The sequence below is a fragment of the Acipenser ruthenus genome, chromosome 19, assembly GCF_902713425.1.
Source record: "Acipenser ruthenus chromosome 19, fAciRut3.2 maternal haplotype, whole genome shotgun sequence".
NCBI classification, from domain to species: Eukaryota; Metazoa; Chordata; class Actinopteri; order Acipenseriformes; family Acipenseridae; genus Acipenser; species Acipenser ruthenus.
In genome coordinates, this window is record NC_081207.1 from 6877275 (window position 1) to 6898615 (window position 21341).

General features: G+C 40.6%; 1 protein-coding gene across 1 annotated transcript; it reads left to right on the forward strand.

The window, feature by feature from the left end:
- The first annotated feature begins 4523 nt into the window (after nucleotides 1-4523).
- LOC117424588 (caspase recruitment domain-containing protein 14-like) lies at nucleotides 4524-21001 on the forward strand. The gene is made up of 21 exons (XM_058992441.1): nucleotides 4524-4656; nucleotides 8746-8971; nucleotides 9065-9196; nucleotides 9723-10048; nucleotides 10379-10537; nucleotides 12528-12647; nucleotides 12989-13114; nucleotides 13209-13361; nucleotides 13878-13985; nucleotides 14310-14446; nucleotides 14581-14657; nucleotides 15074-15134; nucleotides 15353-15548; nucleotides 16178-16304; nucleotides 16581-16818; nucleotides 17365-17428; nucleotides 18495-18622; nucleotides 18889-19058; nucleotides 19681-19796; nucleotides 20329-20444; nucleotides 20767-21001. The coding sequence occupies exons 2-21, from the start codon at nucleotides 8758-8760 to the stop codon at nucleotides 20972-20974; spliced, it is 2976 nt and encodes a 991-aa protein (XP_058848424.1). The 5' UTR covers nucleotides 4524-4656; nucleotides 8746-8757; the 3' UTR covers nucleotides 20975-21001.
- Nucleotides 21002-21341: the final 340 nt, after the last annotated feature.

Consider the following 21341-nt stretch of genomic DNA (forward strand, 5'->3'; position numbering starts at 1 on the left):
AAGTGTAATAAAGCAAAATTATCATGCACTTTTACTGTGGTAAACTAAGAAGGGAAAAAATAAATTGAGCTCAGCCATTTGTCTGCCATGGTAATTAGAACTACAGTCCCTGTTGGGTGTCTTGGCTTTGGCTTGTCTGCATACCTTTCACAGAAGGCCTCTGCTGCACTACGCGCAGTTTGCCCGTCATCAACACTGTATGAGCTCCTGTTTTGTAATCATGTTTGTTTTGTTCTGTGGAGCGTTTATGAATAACTGCATGTAATTCAATACAATATTATTTAAATTAAATTTAAAGAATTATACAATGAATCATACAAAAGCACATTCCTAAACAATTTTCTGGGAACATTGGAATAGGGCGGGCATTAAACATGTAATAGATCTTGTTGATGATCACACAAAATGATTTTTTAAGTTTTGTACAGGTATCAGAGAAATATGGTCTACCACAATCGCAATTTTCGAGACACCTTCAAATACAGAGTGCCCTTTCAAAGTGGCTGAGAAATAGGGAATAGGTTCATACAAGCTAAGATACCACACAGATAGCACTGGACCCCAAAAAAGCTGCACAGGGTTAATATTTCTACAAATGATAAATGCTGGAGATGTAATGTGGATGTAGGGTCACATGAACATGTCCTGTATTAACTAACTGGTGGCAACTTATTTCGTTGGAAGAGTGATTCAGCACCTATGCTTCAGGATTGGGTTCTAGATATGTCCCAACTTAATAGTTTTGTAAAAATAACTAACTCTTTGTTAAATAAAATACCCACATTTGAATATGTTTGGGGCCCCTTCTTACACTGGGCATCCAAAACACATTAAGTATACTAAAGGACCCTTCTTCAATAAGTACTAGGGGTCAGGGCTGATCTTTGTCATGGACCTGGCTCTCTGATTGCAGAGTTTTCTACCCTCCTATATATAACTGCACAATTGTTTGTGTCCTTGTATTGTGTGGTTTATTTATTTTGCTATGTTAATCTGGATTTTGTGTGATTATTGTTATAAAAAATCATCTGGAAAATAAATAAAAAATGTGCATTTAAAAAAACAAAGGGACATTCCTGCCTCCCTGTCTGACACATTTCCAGTAATGTTTTCATTTATGTTCCATTGTGTTTTTATTTGTACTGCTATCATTATCTATATACACTATGTTTGTCTTTTGATTTACAGATAATAAGTTCTTTTGAAGCATGGGGTGTGTCATACATTCATGATTACTGGAACACAACAGTGATTTTGAATCATGTCTGGTTATATTAAATTCCAATCCTTTTTTTACAAAGTGTTACCGCCCCACAACTTTGAAGTGAATAATTAGGGATGTGTAAAACAAACAATCAATCAATCAATAAATAAATAAATAAATAAATAAATAAATAAATAAACTTTATTTTGAATAACATCCAAATTTATGAGTGAATATAAATACAATCAATGCTAAGAGTTCAATACCAACTACTCACAAAGCATTGAAACAGGCAAAATGTTATTATTATTATTATTATTATTATTATTATTATTATTATTATTATTTGCTTTTCTTACAAAACCCTTGCCATGGAAGGTGGGGTTAGCAAGAGGAAATAGGCAACCACAGGTGTACGTCAAGCTGCTGTATTGAAACTGCGGATATAAAGAACGAGACGACTTTAATATTTCCTCTGAAATCGTTATCAATGTTGAAATGAGTTTTGGTACACATTCTTTTAAGTATTACTTGTTATTATTTTTGTGAAGTTATTTTACTGACTACAGCAATGATGATTCTAAATACAGATGCACGTTATATATAATACTGTGTAACAATTTTTTTTTTTTTTTTTGGTTCCTGGGTAGTAAGTGTTATTTCCTAATTGCTTATGCCTCAAAAGTATAGAAAATGGCTATTATTCCCCACAAACTTTGCTTTTGTGACCAGGACAGTGATATTTTGAAATTTACCTACTTTCCAGAACATTCCAGATAGATTCAGTGCTGAGTAAACTTGGAGTAACTTCTAGAACTTTCTAGAACTTTCCAGTAATATAAATAGTAGTATAAATACAGGGGCCTTAAGCCCACCAGTTTAGTTCCAGCTGCCTAAGTGGATACATATCTGCATTTTTCTGAGATGGCATCAAGAGGCTGCAAGCATCCGGCAGACGCATTTTGCTATGTCTGCGGCCAATTTATCAAGACAAGAGCGAAAAAGTACTCCGTGGAAGCATCTGCTAAGATGTGTGAGGCCTACAAGGCATATTTCGGCATGCCTGTCGGGGATCAAGACAAACCCGGGGCACCTCATTTCACCTGCGAGCACTGCAAAAAAACTCTGGAAGATAAGATGGACAATTGTTGCTCGGAATTTTATGTTATAAAATTTGTTAAAATTTTTAAAATTGTAAAACTTTTTAATTTTAAAATGTTTTACAATTTTCAATGTTATTGAAAAATATATCATATATGAAAAATGTTGCGAGAATCTCTTACACATTAGTCATGGGTGAAATAAATGTATTTTTGTAGGATGGTACAGAGGGGAAAAAAGAGCCATGAAGTTCGCTATCCCAATAATTTGGCGGGAACCCACTGACCACTCAAGCAACTGCTACTTCTGCATGGTGGACCCTTCCAAACGTCGGACTGGCAAGAATGCACCTGCTATCACGTATCCGGACCTTCCTTCATCCATCGCCCCAGTGCCACACTGCCATGAGCTCCCCGTACCCACTCCTCCGGAGAGAGAGCAGCCGTCTTTAGAAGAGAGCAGCAAGTCAGAGGCGAGGAAGACGTTGTAGATCCAGATGACAATTTCAGAGGTGGAGCTGAGGAGAGAAACCCATACTACCCCAACCAAAAAGACCTCAACGACTTGATTAGAGATCTTGGTCTCACCAAGTCCAATGCCAAGCTTTTGACGTCTAGGCTCAAGCAGTGGAACTTGTTGGATGAAAGTGTGCAAGTCGCAGATCAGAGGAAGCGTCACCAACCTTTTTCCAGCTTCTTCACCCGTCAAGATGGGCTCTGCTTCTGCCACAATGTGACCAGTCTGTTCGAGGCAATCAGAATCGCCTGTAACCAGAATGAGTGGCGCCTCTTCATTGACAGCTCATCCAGGAGCCTCAAAGCCGTGCTGCTCCATAATGGTAACAAGTACCCGTCTCTTCCCCTGGCTCACTCAGTGCACCTCAAAGAGGATTACAACAGCATCAAGACCTTGCTGGATGCCTTGAAGTACGATGAGTACGGCTGGGAGGTCATAGGAGACTTCAAAATGGTGGCATTCCTGATGGGTATCCAAGGCGGTTTTACCAAGTTTCCCTGCTATCTTTGCCTTTGGGACAGCAGGGACACCAAGGCGCACTACCACAGGCGGGACTGGCCACAGCGGACCGAGTTCTCTGTGGGGAGGAACAACATCAAGTGGGAGCCACTGGTGGACCCCCGGAAGGTGCTGATGCCACCACTGCACATCAAATTGGGCCTTATGAAACAATTTGTCAGAGCTCTAGATAAGGAGTCGGCAGCCTTCAAGTACCTTCAGGACTTCTTCCCTAAGCTGTCTGAGGCAAAGGTCAAAGCCGGTGTCTTTGTCGGACCACAGATAAAGAAGATCCTGGAGTGCAATGAATTCCCCAAGAAGCTCACTAGAAGGAGAAAGCGGCTTGGAACAGCTTTGTCGCAGTGGTTCGGGGCTTCCTGGGCAATCACAAGGCCGAGAAATATGTGGAGCTGGTTGAGAGACTCTGGTGAAGAACTATGGCACAATGGGCTGTAGGATGTCCCTCAAAGTCCATATCCTTGATGCTCATCTTGATAAATTCAAGGAGAACATGGGAGCGTACTCGGAGGAGCAAGGCGAGCGCTTCCACCAGGATATACTGGACTTTGAACGCCGCTACCAAAGACAGTGTAACGAGAACATGATGGGAGACTACATTTGGGGGCTGATTCGTGAAAGTGATTTACAGTATAATCGTAAATCTCGAAAAACTACTCACTTCTAAATCTTTTGTAGTCATTTTTGTATTACTTTAGTATAAATACATGTTAATTTGGATTCATATGTTGTTTTTTTCTGACTTTATGTGAACGAAAACACACAAATTCGCCTGTTTTCTCATTGGAAATAGGTAAATTTCAAAATATCACTGTCCTGGTCACAAAAGCAAAGTTTGTGGGGAATAATAGCCATTTTCTATACTTTTGAGGCATAAGCAATTAGGAAATAACACTTACTATCCAGGAACAAAAATGATGTTACATTAAAGTAGAACCCCAGGTAAGTCACTGTACACATGGGTGTATTTGAGTATTTAGCATGCCCGGGGGGTGGTGCTGTCTAAAACAGTGTGACGTTAGTATTCTGTATTTGACAATAACATAGATCAATCGTTGTTTTGAGTTTAAGGTTGAACATTGCATCGCAAGAGTAAAACTATTTTCTCGATCATCAAAACTCCTCCTTCAAGTTAGCCAGACTAACCAGTTTTTCTTGTCCGTGTTACAGGATCGCAGTCTTCTGATTTATTTTTAGTTGAATAATGCTGTCTTCTGCGTCTCTGACTTTATTAAGAGCTCTTGTGAGAAGAGTTGGATAACGTTTCTTTTGGGCTGTGTACAATCACCCAGGCTTCTTAATCTCAGCGTACTGTAAAAGTAAGTTTGGATATTTTGTTTGTGTTTACAGCTGAATCGCTACGGTGTAGTTCGCAATGTTCACGTGCAAGGTGCTTTATTTACGGCAGGGAATTGTGGGATTTATTTAGGACTGTGTGAGTGACACAACAATGACAATGCGGTAGTTCTGTATAAAAAGGGTATCTTGTTAGCAACCATAGTTGACGTCGTTATTAATTGACGTAGTAATTATTACAGTACCACAGCAGTACATGTGTGCTATTGTATCAGTACCAAATCCACTGTGTTTCCTGGTGGCTGTATAATGTAGTATTGTAGGGTTTCTTCAGGAATATAATGGTGGTATATTTAAGGGGTGAATATTCTCTGAGTATTTACCCCAATCTGTATTTTTTAATGAAACAAAAACACATGTTAATTTTACAAATACCCTCCAATCATGACTGTATTGTGATTAGAGGCTTGTAAAACAGTGCCTTTGTGGTTCTGAATGCATGTGCCATGGTAGTGCCCTGTAACACACTGTGTTGGTTGGTGGTTCTGTGTTTTCTAATATGATAATCATAACACTCATACCTGCAAAACAAAGTAGCTACTTTAACAACGTAGATCCCCCCCTCAAGCAAAACGACAAGTTAACTTGTGGATATCTAGTGAGTTAAACTGTTGTTCCATTACCGTCACAATTAAGTAGATGGCATTTAAATTATGCTATGAATCCTGGGGAATGCTTTATTGTTGTTCACAAAAAGACAAATGTCTAGTTTGGCACAGTCTCACTTTCCATTGATTCTCAGCAAAGGGCATTTCCATGACTCTTTGGGACCATATATGACGACAACAGTGTAATGGTTCTGCACTAAAAAGCAGTGGTCTAGGGAAGCTAGCACAATATGTGCCAGTTGCAGAACAGTACCACTGTGGTAACATTTTCATATGTTCACATGGGTCCCAATGGTATGATCCAATACAACAGTAATCCATTGTGACTACTTTAACAACGTAGATACCCTTAACTAACTTTTTCACACCTGAAGATTGCATGTTTGATTATCTTGCACACCAAACAAATGAAAGAAGCACCAAACTTTGGTGTCATTTTTTCTCTCAGACTCCCTCTATATACTACTACAACCCACAAAAAAATCGGACCAAATGCAATGTGAAAAATGTGCAAAAATGCAGAAAATCAGACAGGGGGCAAATACTTTTTCACGGCACTGTATTTCCAGAGTTCTGATCTAATTATTAGTGTTACAGTCTTTTCTTTTTTTTAAATTAGTACTTTGAATGCCCTGTTTAATGTAATCAAATATTGTTAATAAAGTCTTTTTAAGTAGTCTGACAAAGATTAAGATCATTTTAAAATAAAGTTGGTCAATTAATTATTACTGCCTAAAACCAACAAAGAAAAAATAACCAAAATCTTGAATTTGTGTCTCTTATGTAAAATATTCTATTTGAATTGGAAAACCCCTTTAGGTTTTTCGGTGTTTGTATGATGTGGAAAGGTAGTCAAGGATACAGGTATGCGGAAGGATAGGTACAAGTAGAGTCTGAGGTGTAAACCTAGTCATTATTGTAGCCTAAAGCTACATGGTAGGTGGCAGTAACCCATTAAGGGATTATCTGAACCCTTAGTTATCTATAGTAGCGTGACAGTGCAGTAATGCAGGCAGCATATTACACTCAATCAATATAGGATTTGTAAACTACAACCAATCAGATAATTTACATAGGAACTTATCAGGCATTCTATATCATTGTAAGGACAAAAACAACACTGTCCATAGTGAATGTAATTAATACTTCAGTTACAAATATCACACAGTCCACTGGGGGCAGAGTGTGGCAGTACACTCTGGTGTACCAGCTGTTCTTAGGGTAGAGTTGCCACCTCAGAGGTACAAAAACCAGGACCCCTGAATGGAAGGGGGGTTGTGAAAAGTTTAAACTCTGTTTAGAAATCCTATATTCTAATAGGAAACATTGATAATATCACTACTATAGTATTGACAACCAATTGTCTGTTGCAGCAGTATTGTATCCTGATACATCTAACTTGTGCTCAATTTATGATACTGTATCTGAGAAGGCATATTGAATTACTGGGACACCATTTTTCAAAACGATCCAATAATAATAATAATAATAATAATAATAATAATAATCAAGGACAGGTGGGAAAAATGCTTTCCAATCACTAACGACAGTGTTGTTGTCTATTTACTATTTACAAAGCTTACTAATAAACCTTTTTGGGCTATTTTGAAAAGTAACTTAATATCCTTTTACCTGCAGTGCTAATTATTTGCATTTTTTCTGGTTGATACAATACAAATTTATACAAGTTCCATTTGTATTTTAATTTTATCAGTGTCTTGCATTCAAATGAATAATACATTTCCTAATCATTAACACATAATTGCCAAATTGTGTTATTGTTAAGTTTATGTTTATACACCATGATTAGGGGGTGAGTAATGATTACATTAGTTGCAGTGATTGTGAGAGTAATGATTAGAAATGGAACCAGCATAGATTTGTGAGAGTTTTTTCTTTAGTTTAAGTGTGTATTTCAAATAGGTTTATTTGTACCTTTTATTGTTGTTGTGGAGTATTTGGCAACTGTCACTGTAGTTGCTGTTCTGTCTCGATGGCAGTGTGCTGTATTTATTCATTTTTGAATGCAGTTTTCTAATGTGACAGTGTAGCTGCTGTGAAAGTACAGAAATGCAGCACTCTAAAACATGCAGGCTAAAACACTTTACAGCATGTTGATGCAGAGTCGTTATTGGCATGAGATGGGTTGTCGGTGTGGTTCAGTTTTGTGAAATATTTCTGGGGTCGCTTCCTGCTTACAGGTAAGTAAAACAGAACAAAACACAAGTAATCTTTCTAGAACTAGGACCTACAAGGTCTCACAGTTGGTAGCAATCGTCTTTCTTGTTCTCACAGTATTGTTTCACCTTCCTCCTCTTAGTTCTCTCCCTTGACAAAGGGTCTCTCCTGACTTTTATAGTTTGTGGCTGGAGCCCAATTAATCAATAATTAACAGTTACTCAATTAATGCTCCAGCCACATTTTCACATGTATTTTGGCAGGGAGGAATTTAACCCCCTCCCTGCTGATCCAAAACACACAAACGCAAACTTATATTAATAATAAAAGGAACAAATACATATATACATAAAAACAATAATAAAGCATAACAGCACAAAACAGTATAACAATATAAATGAATGTATGTAAAAATAATGTGATATCTTGTAACAATTGTAAGTCGCCCTGGATAAGGGCATCTGCTAAGAAATAAATAATAATAATAATAATAATAATAATAATAATAATAATAATAATAATAATAATAATAATAATAATAAGTGTCAGGGTGTGTTCAGGTCAGGATTGAGATGCACTTGTAATGGGAAACTTGTAGCGCCCCTAGCACTGTGCCATACAGTAACCAATGCAATGTCCCTCAGCTCTCATGAGGCCTCAATTCTCAAATAATAAGAAAAATGCAACCAGAGTAATTTCATTCAGTTTAGTAACTGTTATTGAATAAAGGATGGTAGATAATACTGCAAAAAGACACCACTGAATTGTTTGCACAACATTGTTTCCCTGCCTAGTTGTTCTTTTGCCTATTTGGTTTCCAAGGAGATTCCACCCGAAATATAAACAACACATTGTCATATGACTCATCAGGATGATAGCATTTCTTTTACTGGGAAATATAGTCCTCCAGCACCAGGAAGTACATTATATATTAAAACAAATCGCCTTTTAACAACACAGAAAAAGAACGCAGCTTACTTGCAACGTAGAGGGTGGGTGGCTAGGAATGTAATCAAGTATGTGTTACAAGCATCAGCTGTCAGATTTTAATTTTTCTTAAGCAGTGCTGTGCCAAGGGTGCCCAAAGAAAAACCGAATCAACACTAAGTACTTTTTAACATTAAGCCCTTTATGAAGCAATGCCAGGGCCCCACGGCAGAAAAAAATAGCAAGAAAAAAAAGGTTATTTACAGGGACAGTATGGCGTTCAGTGTCCGTACGTGTTGTTTTCATCCTCTATCTCTCTATTTTGCTCTTGTTTCTCAGCCTGGGCAGGTGATGGCTGGAGAAGTAGACCTGTCTGGCAGGGAGATGAACGATCTGGATGAAGAGGAACTCTGGGACCTGATCAATAACCACCGGGACAAGATCACTCTGGGAGTGAAGCCATGTATGCTGACTGCATACCTGCGACAGGCTTGCGTGCTCAGCGACCTGGACGAAGAAGAGATCCTGCACAGTGTGAAGAACACCAACCGCTGCATGAGGACCGGTGAGTCATGTTCATGTTCATTGGGGGAGACACCAGTTTGGACCTTCTGATATTTTTTTATAAGGATTCACTCATTAATGCTCTGTATTTCAGGCCACATGCTGGATATTCTGAAAACTCAGGGTAAGAAAGGGGCCATTGCCTTCCTGGAGAGCTTGATGATCCACATCCCAAAGCTGTACACCCAGGTGACAGGCAAGGAGCCCACCATGGAGCACTCTAGTGGTAAGAATAGTGGGGGCGGAGTCACTGACTGGGGCAGGACTAGAGCTAGTGTTTTGTTAGCTGTATCAAGGTGAGAAAAAAAAGAAACAATGTGGAAATTGATAACTTTTTTTGGACCAAGTTAGAGCTTAAAAATACAAGCTTTTTAAATAAGAAATGTATACAGGCTTTATAAGATCGGGTAAAAGTGTCAATGTTTCGTTCTCAGTGTCTTTATGTGAATTATGGATGAAAGGGTAAATGGTTAGTCAATCTGGCCTAGAAACAAGGAACAACCCTTGTCCCTTTTGTTTAATTATACAGGGATTCATATTTCTGTATATGTATATGTAACAGCAGAAAATGCATCCCTCTCCCCAACAGTTTAATTATAGGACTGTAAATATGTAATGTTCAAGTATCCTGATCATTTTTACCATACTTCTTTCAAACCACATAACAATACACTATTTGGGAAAAAAACTATTGCAACCATCCTATAGTATATTTGTCCTGGGCTGAGCTGTGCTGTGTACTGCCGCTGCAGGTGTGATGAAGCACTCGGAGCTGACAGAGTACCTGGTGAAGGCAATGACAGAGATGCAGCAGGTCCGGAACCAAGAGAAGAGCAAGGTGTTGCTGCTGGAGAGTCGCTGCTTCCGGCTGGAGGCTGAGCTGGCCAAGGCCAGACGGCGAGTGGAGGAGCTGGAAAACTTGGAAGCAGAGTTTAAGCGTCTCCAGAGAGAATTCAATCTCCGCTACCAGGAGCTGCTGCGGGTCAAGGACGAGAAGTGCAACCTGTGCATGCGCTACACCAGCGCAGTGGAGGAGAGCTCCTTAATGGCCTCACGCTGCCATGACCTGCAGCTCGAGGTAAAGTAACTCAAAGTTTTGGTACATCTGCGCAAGACACATTTTTGAATCCGAGACGTTGTAATTGAATGCCTGTTATGGGATCATTTACAACAGATTGTTTTCAAGCTCTGCAATACTTTCTTAGTTCAGGGCAGCTCTTTAGTTTCCAGTGGCATAACACTGGTGAAAGCATACAGTAGCTGTTGGCAAACAGAGATATATGGTGGTTAGGCTTGGTAAACCGAGGTTGGCCAGGGTAAAGTAAGTGTATCAAGCATAGGAAAAGCATCCTTGCTCTGCAGATTAACCATGGCCGCTCATTGGTTTAACCTGCGTCTTTCTCTCCAGCTCTACCAGATGAAGTCCGAGTTGAAGAAGGCCAAGTCAGAGTCGGAGTTTGAAAGGAAGAAATCAGTGGATTTGCAGCGTCGGAGTGAGGCGCTGGTGCTCAAAGAGGATATCGAGAGCCTGAACCACAAGCTGCTGCAGGCGGAGAAGTTTGACCCGGTGAGAGCAGGGATTGCACTGCAAATACTAGACTACACAGCACCTGTAAATGAAGACACTGCAGAGGTCTCTGTGCCCCCCCCCCCCCACACACACACATACACACACACTTTATAGTGTGTGATTGCCCCCCCCCCCCATTTCAAAGCCTTATTTTCTGTCATTAGCCAACAAATTGCTTTCCCCTTAGTCATATGCTTTGACCCAGAAGACACTGCTCAGGCAAAATGACCTAGAAAGTGAAACAGTAGCAAACTATGTGAAATAAAGATAAAAAAAAAAACAGCAGGTGCAGTTAAATGAAAATGTACTTTTATGTATAATAATAATAATAATAATAATAATAATAATAATAATAATAATAATAATAATAATAATAATAATAATATTTATTTTGTGTAGCGCCTTTCATTAAAAGAAACCATTTAATGAAACTGGAATCACAAGACAAATAAGGTTTACAGATATTGATGCACAAAAGAAATGCAACACTCAGGTCTAATGGATTTAATCAAATATTTTAAACATAGATATCAAACAAAATCACAGAAAATGTGAACAAAAATACAATTCGAAGAATCATGATACGTTTTCAGCATGAAACGTGACACTCTGTCAAAATGAAAACATTACAAAGTTAGTATCGGGTGTGACCTCCCTGAGCATTAACACAATCCTGGCAGCGTTGACGCATAGACCTGATCAGCCTCTGGGTAGACTGTTGTGGGATGTCCCACCATTCTTCCTGTGCAGCTGCAGCCAGCTGGCGAAGGTTGGCAGGTCGCGGTTGTCTCCTGTGGATGGCACTGGCGATTTGGTCCCACAGATGTTCTATTGGACTCAGGTCAGGAGAAAAAGCAAGACCTTGACATTGTTTTCTTGAAGTCGTGCAATTGTAATCCTAGCAGTGTATGGTCTTGCATTGTCCTGTTGGAAAATCGACACTTCTGGATTGGCTTGCAGGAATGGAAAAACTGTTGCATCAAGGACTTCGTCAATGTATCGCTGAGCAGTAAGGTTGTCCTGAATCTGCACCATCGGTGCTCTTGTGTTAAAGGAGATTCCTCCCCACATCACACTTCCACTGCCCCACCGGTTGGCACAACACAACAATCTGCATAACGCTCACCACAACATCTCCACACATGTTCCGTCAGGTCTGTCAAAGGCAAAACGGCATTCATTGGTGAATAAAACACTCCACCACTCTCTGCCACCACCTCAGATGTTTGCTGGCTTACAGCGATTTCATCTCTTAGCTGTCAACATGTTACCCCTGAACGGCCTCCAAGCATGCAAATCATTTTCATGCAGACGGCGAGCTACAGTCATTCTGCTGATGCGCAGGTTAATTCTTCCTGGAGTTTCTCATGCTGTAGCCACTGCAGTCTGAAAACGATTACGCAGATGGATCAGTCAGATGTGACAGTCCTGGGCCAGTGTGGTGACCCTCTGCCTTTCATGACGTGGCATGTCCTTCACAGAACTGGTTTCCTGGTTTCTTTGGACTAGTCTGCTGATTTGTTGAAGCAGAACATCTCATTCTCCGGGCAACTTCTCTCCCAGACAGGCCACCTTCAATCATGCCCATAGCAGCCAGGCGATCTTCATTACTCAAGTGGGGCATGGTCGTTTCTTTCGCTTGTCTTGCGTTAAATAAAATCATGACTTTTGGAATGGCTATTTAAACATTCTTAATCCACTCATTTGGGCAATTTTAACTCAACTCAAATACCAAACACTGAGCACCTGGCGTTTTTATGAAATCACATGACTTGAGTGCAGTATTTTGTTATCCCAAAGAACAATACTACTCAAACAATCAACAAACCTATCTGCTCACTATTTGAAATGTAAATAAAATTATGTATGTGCCCAATGAGCTATTGATATAAAACTTAAACTGTTACATTTTCATTGTGCATCAGTATATTTTGTTAGAACATTTGAAAAAAGGGTGCAACTCACACCGGTGTCATGTGACCTGCAGGCAAGAGAGGACATCCTGGTGCAGGACCTGGTGGAGGCGAGGGACAGCAGGCAGGGGCTGATGGAGCAAATCCACTCCCTGCGCGAGGAGGCTGAGATGGCCAAGTGTGAACGGGATGAGGTGAGAGGGGCCAGGGGACACCTTTCCATAGCCACCTCCCAGCAGCAGCTTGAGACAGTTCAGTTATACCATTAGCGCAGGAGTATCCTAAATTGGCCCTTCCACTCCTGGTCTTTGTTCCAACCTGTTCTAAATGGTTTAAATGAGACAATTAAACATCCATCCAGATCCTGAAGTAGTTAATTATATTACCTGTTAAACCTGGAGTGGAATGGCTCTCCAGGACCGTGATTGGACACCCCTGCAATCTCAAACTGTTGTGTAACGGGAGTTTTACCTCCCACCTTTCTTGTGATACACACTTTTCATACACTAACCGGGCTATCGACTCTCTCCTTCAGCACTTTGAGGAGAAGGAGGCTCTGCTTCTGGAGTGTCAGAAGCTGCGTCTGGACTGCGAGATGCACCAGGAGAAGACAGCAGCCTTTCAGGTGCAGCTGAGAGAGCTGCGGAGCGAGAGAGACCGGGTTAGTCTGGCTGACATGACTCTGGGCCTTTGCCTCTGTTCATTTTGATAAAGCAGTCTGATAAAACTGTTTTTCTGCCTCTGCTTGCTGTTAGGCTTATCTGTCTCGTGACGAGGCGCAATCCAGCATCTCGCAGAGCTTGTCTGAGAAGGATTCGATGCGGCTGCAGGTCATGGAGCTCCAGGACCAGATCTATGAGCTGCGCAAGCAGGCGACACAAATGAAGGCACAAATTAAGCGGCAGGAGGTCAGCCCAGCCTTCCTCATCACAGTCAGTTAGAACAGTCATTTCCATGTGCTTGTATTATACATTTACAATGCTTCTCTGTTTTTTTGTTTCTTTTCTTGCTATACCTGACACTTAATAAATATATTTAAACAACTATAGGTTGGTAAATGGAGATTCCTGATTTAGGTCAGGGAACACATTCCTATTTGTTTTTTAGCGCCTGCATACTACTTTGTGATAGAAATGACATCTAAGCTTTGTGTTACTTTGAAATAACACTCTTCCCACAAAAGTATCTGAAAATACCATTTATTTTTTGATATGGCTACTGCAATGGATTACCACTGTCTTTCAGTTTATACCATTGTGATACATTAGGTATTTGGTAATTACACCAGCTACCTTTAACAATACATAATCATTGCATTGGGGTTGAAGATTATCAGATTGTCAGAATGAGGCATGATTTTGGGTGGATAAACTCAGATTAAACACATTCACAGCTCCTGTATTTATAAATTTACTTTCTGATAGTCAAGGGACGGCAGTGAAACCAAGACAGAGAGAAGGAAATGGAAGCTGAGGAGATTGCTGGCCATTGATCCTTCATCTTCCTTCAGCGACTGTGAGGGTAGCAATGAGGTAAGGACTACCCTGGGATATCCTGCTAGATGAACTGGAAAGGCGCTTTCACCTCTATACCATAGACACAAACAGAAACACTGTGGTAAAAAAAAAGAACTAAGTGGGCACCTTCTCAGTGTTGATCCCAAACTGTTTGGTGTTTCTTTGGGATAGACTATTGAACTTCCTCTGGTTTGTGAATTAAGCCAGATTCAAACTCGAGCAGACTCCAGTGAACAGTGGTGGTGTCTCCAGTGTAGCTGGAACCCCCTGATATAAGTATATAGGTGTACACTCTAGTTGCTGCAGCCTTGTGACAGTGATGTTTTTTTCCCTGTACAGTACTGCCCTCCTGGTAGAGTCAAGGACTGGAGCTCCGAAGAGCTCAACAGCTTCAAGTCGAACTTGGCTGAGCCGCCGTGCCGTGAGTCGATCAGTCGGAGAGATGTAGAAGGCTATCTGGATGAAATATCACTGAGGTATAGGGCTGAGGGGGGCGGCATTATTTAACCTTAATGAAATGACTAATCATGTCCTGTAATCTAAAGAGCTTCATTGTTGATCCTGCCTGTTGTTGTTCTAACTGTAGACTTTCCGTTTGTCTGAATTACAGCAGCCAAGCGATCCTAGACTGGGATTCAATGCGCTCACTGGTGGACTCGGATAATGACTTTATGGTGGCGACCAAAGGTAGCATTTTCCGACAGTTTACAAAAAAGATGTGATACTAAACGTCCAGTTACCAAAGGAAATATGTGGCTGCCTATGATGTAGCCCCCTGTTGTGCAGGTGCAGTATATCATATTTTCAGGATCAACTATAGTGCTGGTAATTAATTGAGTCATTAGTCTTTTTGTAGGGCTGAAACACCAGTGTGCACACTTTTATTTGTGTTAGGTCACTAGCTAGCCCTCTGCCCTCAACAACTTTGGCCTTGATGCCAAAAACCCCATCTTAATTGTGGGCAGCGGGCCTTTCCAAGTCTACCGTGGTGCTAATGGCAGCCTTGTATAGTTCCAGATGTAGGCTCCATGACCCTGCCCTGTAAGTGTCTAACTCTAAATAGACATCTGTGTTTTGGTGATCAATGTCTTTCTTGGTTGTAGATCTAGCAGATGCTACATTCCCACCACCTCCATCAACTGGAACCTCTGAACCCAACAATGGGTAAGTCAAACCAGGCAAAGACTGATTCTTTTACACACACCATTCCATTGTGGGGTTGTTAAGATTATCATAGTGTGGAAATAAAGGACTGTTGACCAAAACTTTCATTTGCAATGATATATTCATTCCTTTAACTTCTCTTTCTTTTTTTTGAATGCTATCCCCTCTGTGCAGGGTCAGTGTTTCATTGCCTGTTGCTATCCTCGGTTTGTGTACAGGGTATTTCTAATGCGCACTCGACCCAGAGCCCGGCGCATTCAGAGCCGCGTGATGACCATTGCCTTCCAGGGGGAGGTGCTGCTGGGGCAGATCCAGGTGGTGGGCGGGAACGAGGCGGGGGTCTTTGTGCACTCTGTCTCCACGGGGTCTGCTGCTGATGAGATGGGGCTCAGCCCGGGCTCCCAGATCCTGGCTGTGAGTGCATCACATCCCGCCTTCAAATCACTCCTGACAAAACAGCTTTACATACCCAGACAAGTAGCGAGGCTCTTTCTTTTCTAAAACCACCTTGCAATTTGATTCGCTCTAGTTTCTGCAACACTCATGTGAATAAAATGGCGTTTTAACAGGACTTTTCTTGTTGTCTACACATCATTCAGTTGAGACAGCTACAGAACTCTACAGAACACTGATCACTGGTAGATATACTCTTTTTGAATCTGCTGTGAGTTTTCAGAAGGTTCTTCCACATGCATTGACATGTGGTAAAGACTCCACCACAATATTCTTTTACATAGAAATGCTGGAGCTATTCTGTGATTGAATAACAACAATGCAGTTCAGATAGTGCTGTTTATAGATTTGTCATCCAAACATTTGTCAAATGATTTAAAGTTTTTTTTAGCATATATACATATTCTACCTTTTTTCATCATGGATGAATGTTCTCATCCTAAATAATAACAATGCAATGTAGGCGATACATAATAATACCAGAATGTTCTCAAACGATCAATTAAGGTAATACCAATATATAAATTATTCTTCTGCTTCTTCTTCTTCTTCTTCTTCTCCTTCTCCTCCTCCTCCTCCTCCTCCTGCAGGTTGAGTATAAGCTCCAGCAGCACACGTTCAAAGCTGTCCTGGAGGAGAGCACCCTTGAGGAGGCGATGTGGGCCCTCAGGCAGGTCCAGGGATTCTGTTGCTTGACCATCCGACCCAACATGGACGGTGAGGGAAATGCTTTCTTCTCATTCTTTATTCCACACTAACTGAACATGTATTGATTGTTAACAGGGATATGGAGCAGGGACACGGTGGTGGAGCTCATGGTAATTGGGTTGGCACTAGTTTCTTGAGGCTATTGAAATCAAATCTTTTGCATATGCTCATCTGATTGTGTGGGCTAATGAATCAATATTGGGAAGCACTTAAACCATTCAATGAAACTCGGTGAAGCATGGACCGAACCCCTTCTTATACCGGATCTCTGTGCCCCACACCCAGGCTACCAGAAGCTGCTGCGTAAGCTGGAGAGCAGGGAGGTGAGTTCCGGGGACTCGTTCTATATCCGTGTGAACCTGTCGATGGAGAAGGGGAGTGGAGCTGGGCTGCAGGTCCAGTGTAACGAGATCCTTCACATCACAGACACTCTGTACGGGGGAGTGGGGCAGTGGAATGCCTACCGCACCGACCCCTCGAGCATGCAGGACCTGGACTCAGGGACCATCCCCAACTACTACAGGTTAGACACAAACTTCATGTCAAAGGCTTTCAGAAGGTTTGTGGCTACACGACTTAAAGGTTGTGGATCAACTTTTTATAGACATGAAAATATACTCTGGCCTGAGATACTTTCTCCTGTGTGTAGATGTCACTCTGTGCTTTTTTAATTTCTAATATGAATTAAACAGTTTGAGAAGGCAGACCACCAACCACAACATAAGAGATACCCTACACTCAATGAATTAAGTTATACATAACAAGAGAAAAAGAAATGACCTGAGATTTATTTCATTAAGGTACAGATTTCCACACACCCATTAGACTGTAATAAGTTGGCGTCCCAATACTGTTAGGAGACCAGTTTTTCTGTATACTAAATGGAATCATATGTAGAGATTTTGAGGTATTTAGAGATTTGAGGGGATGGTTTTATTTCAATGGCATGCAAATAAGCTTATGAAAGATTTTCCCCTCCAGTGTTCAGTTTGCACCAGTTTTGCAAAAGGAAATGAGATAGCTGTAAACCTATACCAAGAATGACAGTGTCTTTGGTTCCCCTCCCCAGAGCTCAGATGCTGTTGATCAAAGCGATTGAGAACATGTGCCTACAACATACCACCACCAGAAAGGTAAGAATCAGGCTCAAGAAATCCAAATCCAGGGATATTTTTCAGGTACTGTAATTTACCGGCAGAACACCTTGGTTCAGATCTGAATCATTTCAAGTATAAGTAATTATAATGTATTAAACCAGGGGGTTCTGTCTTAATTCATATTAAGATCTTGAGACATTGTTTTTCAAAGCAGTTAGCAAGCAAGTGGCTTGCCGTCCAAGCAGTACAAGTTAACTCTCATTACAAGAACAGCCCCTGAGTAACGATGGTGCAGTGCAGGGCTCTTCAACTAGTTTTTTAAGGGGGCCAGATTGGAAAAAAGTTAGGAGTAGGCGGGCCAGAAGTATTTTACTCTGCACATTTTTAAGCAATATAATAAATATTATATAACGTAATGTTTGTATATTGAACAAGACTTAAAAATGTTACCATATGAATAATACAATATTTTACTAATAGAACTGTATGAACTGTTATATACTATAATATACAGTCTGAGTGCAAGAACAGTGCGATAATGTGGTTGTAAGTATGTGGACGTGAAAATCTTTCATCACACAATGTGTGAGTGTGCCACTTAAAACAAATAAACTTTGCTTCTATTTCATCTCTGCCACAAAAATGAAAACTTGAATAAATTAAAAACAGACAGATTAGTCCCATGGAAATCAATGTAATCATGTTTCTATGTTTTGGTTAATTTCCCAAATAATAGGCATTTGCTGTTTCTGACCAAACTGTTAATCTCCTTTGTATGGCATACTTTTGAATGAAGTACACAAAGCGGAGCTCAATGGAACTGGTTTGCTTGAATCGTGCTGAGTGGCTAGTGACTGAAAAGGGGTGGTGTGATGGACACGCTGCTTTGCCGGATACATAAATAAAACACGTCTTAATCACAAATTGATTGATTATGTTACTGTTTTAGTTTTTTCTTTTCCGTATTTATTTTAGTTCATTTTTATAATTTTTGCTGACTGTCGGCTGGCCACTTTGGTTGTCCCTTGCGGGCTGCCAGTTGAAGAGCCCTGGTGTATTGTCTTCTGCTGGTAGCTCTGATCCCCTGAACTCTTTCTTGCAGCTGGACAAGAATCAGGTGGCAGGGAAGAAGGAGGCGGTCAGGATTGTGAGCACGGGCAGGACACAAAGAAATCCACTCAGGTTCTCCAATGACTGTGAAGGCAATGAGCAAGGCAAGGGGCAAGGCAAGTGTCTCTGTATGAAATAAGTGATGGGGGATAATTGGGATATTGTAGAAATTTAAGAGTTCCATATTTGGGACATGCTGGAGAAACGCCAGAACATATGAGTGAGGGTGATAAAGTAAAGTTAAACATCAACCAGTGCCCACACCTTGACCTCTGGTAGCATGCTGTGATCCATTTTCGCTGTGTCAGTTCATTTCTCTGAGCTGTTTGTGCCCCTATACTCAATCCTTCCCCTTGCTAACTGTTTGTACTCTCTCTTGCAGGAAGCAGTGTGGAGTGTGCTGCACTGGGTAGCTGCATCACTCTCATGCCATACACCTTGGTGACGCCCCATCGTCCTCACTCTAGGCGCCCGGTCCTCCTCCTTCCCAACATTCTTGGCCGTCTCCTCAATGAACGGCTCCAAGAGCACCAGGAATTCCAACTGTGTCAGCCAGGTAGGGTGCCCTCTGCTGAAGAGTAACAGGATTACACCATAGATGTTATAAAGGATAAATGGCTTCAAGTGTAATTATATTTCTTTTGTATTTACATTTAACTTTTATGATGTTTTGTGAGTTCTAAGACTCCAATGTTGTGAATTGCAATCACTATAAATGTCCTAACTTAGCATTTGGTGTGTGTGTGTGCTCACTTGGCCATTGTCTTTGCTTCCAGATTCCAGAACGTTCCTTTTAACTGCACCTGCTTCTGTAACAAACATAGTATTATTGCAGATATCATAACAGATCAAGAAAAGGATGCTTGAAGGAATTTGCTTGCAGTGGGGTTGGCAATACAGTGGAAAAGCACAAAATGGCATTGGTTGTGTTAGCACAGGCTTTCAATTTGTCATGCTGGTTCAGAAAATACACAGCATGTTCCAATTCCTTTGGCATATCACCTTGAAAAGGTACATTATTTGATACCTATTTGCAGGTGCTAGGAGATGGAGCATGTACACAAATTGTAATTCTCTATGTAGGAAACATAAGCCATTTATTGTGTACAACCAGGATAGTTCCCAATAGTAAATGTTTCATGCAACGTGATTCCCATTGCCTCCCTCCTGTTTTGCAGAGCTTCTCTCAGACAGTGAGTTTGCAGAGAGGCTGAAGCTTGGAGACATACTGGGGGTGAAAGAAAGACAGAACAACTGCTACACAAAACAAGCAGTGGAAGCCATCATAGAACAGGTAGTAATATCTATTAAAATGTATTCCTGGTGACTCAGCGGGGACTAAATTACTAAAATTAAATTTAAAAAAAAAACAGTATTGCTTTTATATTCTAGTACAGTCCTATAATCATTTAGTTATTATATTTTTCTTCTCTTTGTTTGCCTTCCCTTTCATTTGGTGCCTCACACACCACTGCAAATATACTTAGTAAGATCACAGCACTCTTGGTGTGGGGTTACAGTATTATTTAACGTTGGATCTGTCTTTACTCCACTGGTTTAAGCTACAACTGTATTTTTGGAACATTTTGCAGTACCAGGGAATCCAGCTGGATTGCATAAAACACTTATTTTTTGCGGTAATCCCAGGATAAGCAGGTGCAATCTAGGGTAATTCCCTAATGCTTAAAATTCTCTAATAAAATTCAGCTGTGCTTCAGCAGCAGGGTATTGGTTTATAAATTCAACCCGTAATTAAGCAGACAAACAGATGTAAAAATAAATAAATTGTCTGTGTGGTCTGACACGCGTCTGTGCCTCTTTCTCAGAATGCCCACTGCCTGCTAGAGGTGGAGTTGGATTGTGTGAGGCGCATGCACAAAGCCGAAATCTTCCCCATCATTATCTTCATCGTGATTTCAGAGAAGAGTGCAAGGAAGTTCAGGTACGCAGCAAGACAAACACTCGGAACGTGGCTGAGCATGGTATATCACTGTAGCTTAACACAAGGGACAACATCTAGATGACACACAATTATCATCTCTTCATATTAAATAGGCCACGATTTACAGGGATTACAGAGTAATTAATAATTATCTGAGATGTTGTAATTAGCATCAAAAACTTAAGACAAGGAAAGGCATTTTTGATATAGTGCACATTACATTTCCAACTTGATTAACAAGTCTGTAACATATTTGTTTGGATTATCATAGGCTGCAAAACATTTTTGTTAATTGCAATTCAGTTTTTCCTTCCTTTTATAGGAAAAAGTTACACAGACATGGATCTTCAGAAGAGCATCTGCTAGAATGCTATAAAGCAGCAGAGACATTTCTGGATAAGCTGCCCTGTCTGATCAGAACCATTTCCTCAGAGACCTGGAATGACATGGATTCGCTTATGAGCTGCGTCAAAGCTGCTGTCGCCGAAGAACAAAAAAACATTGTCTGGATCGAACAAGACCTCCAGTGAAGATATAAAAAAAAAAAAAAAACATTTGAGATAGAGTATACAACCTGTCAGGGATTTGGTCCTTTTTATATCACAGTATTTGTATTATTTAATTAATTATATTGACGAGAAGTCTAAAGGTTATTTAAATGAATTACTAGAAGGCACACCAGGTGATAAAAGCTGCTTAAATTTGCAAAAGGAATAGTTATAACAGTGGTGTATGTCTTTACATGCTGTTGCACTGTACTAAAAAGAGGTGTGCATTGCATTGCCCTCTGGTGTCCGTTATGTTGAACTGATTGACTCTGAATACAGGCACTGAAGCTAAAAAATATATAGACATACTATAACGTGTATGAAGTCTTCAAAAGAAACTAATTAAATT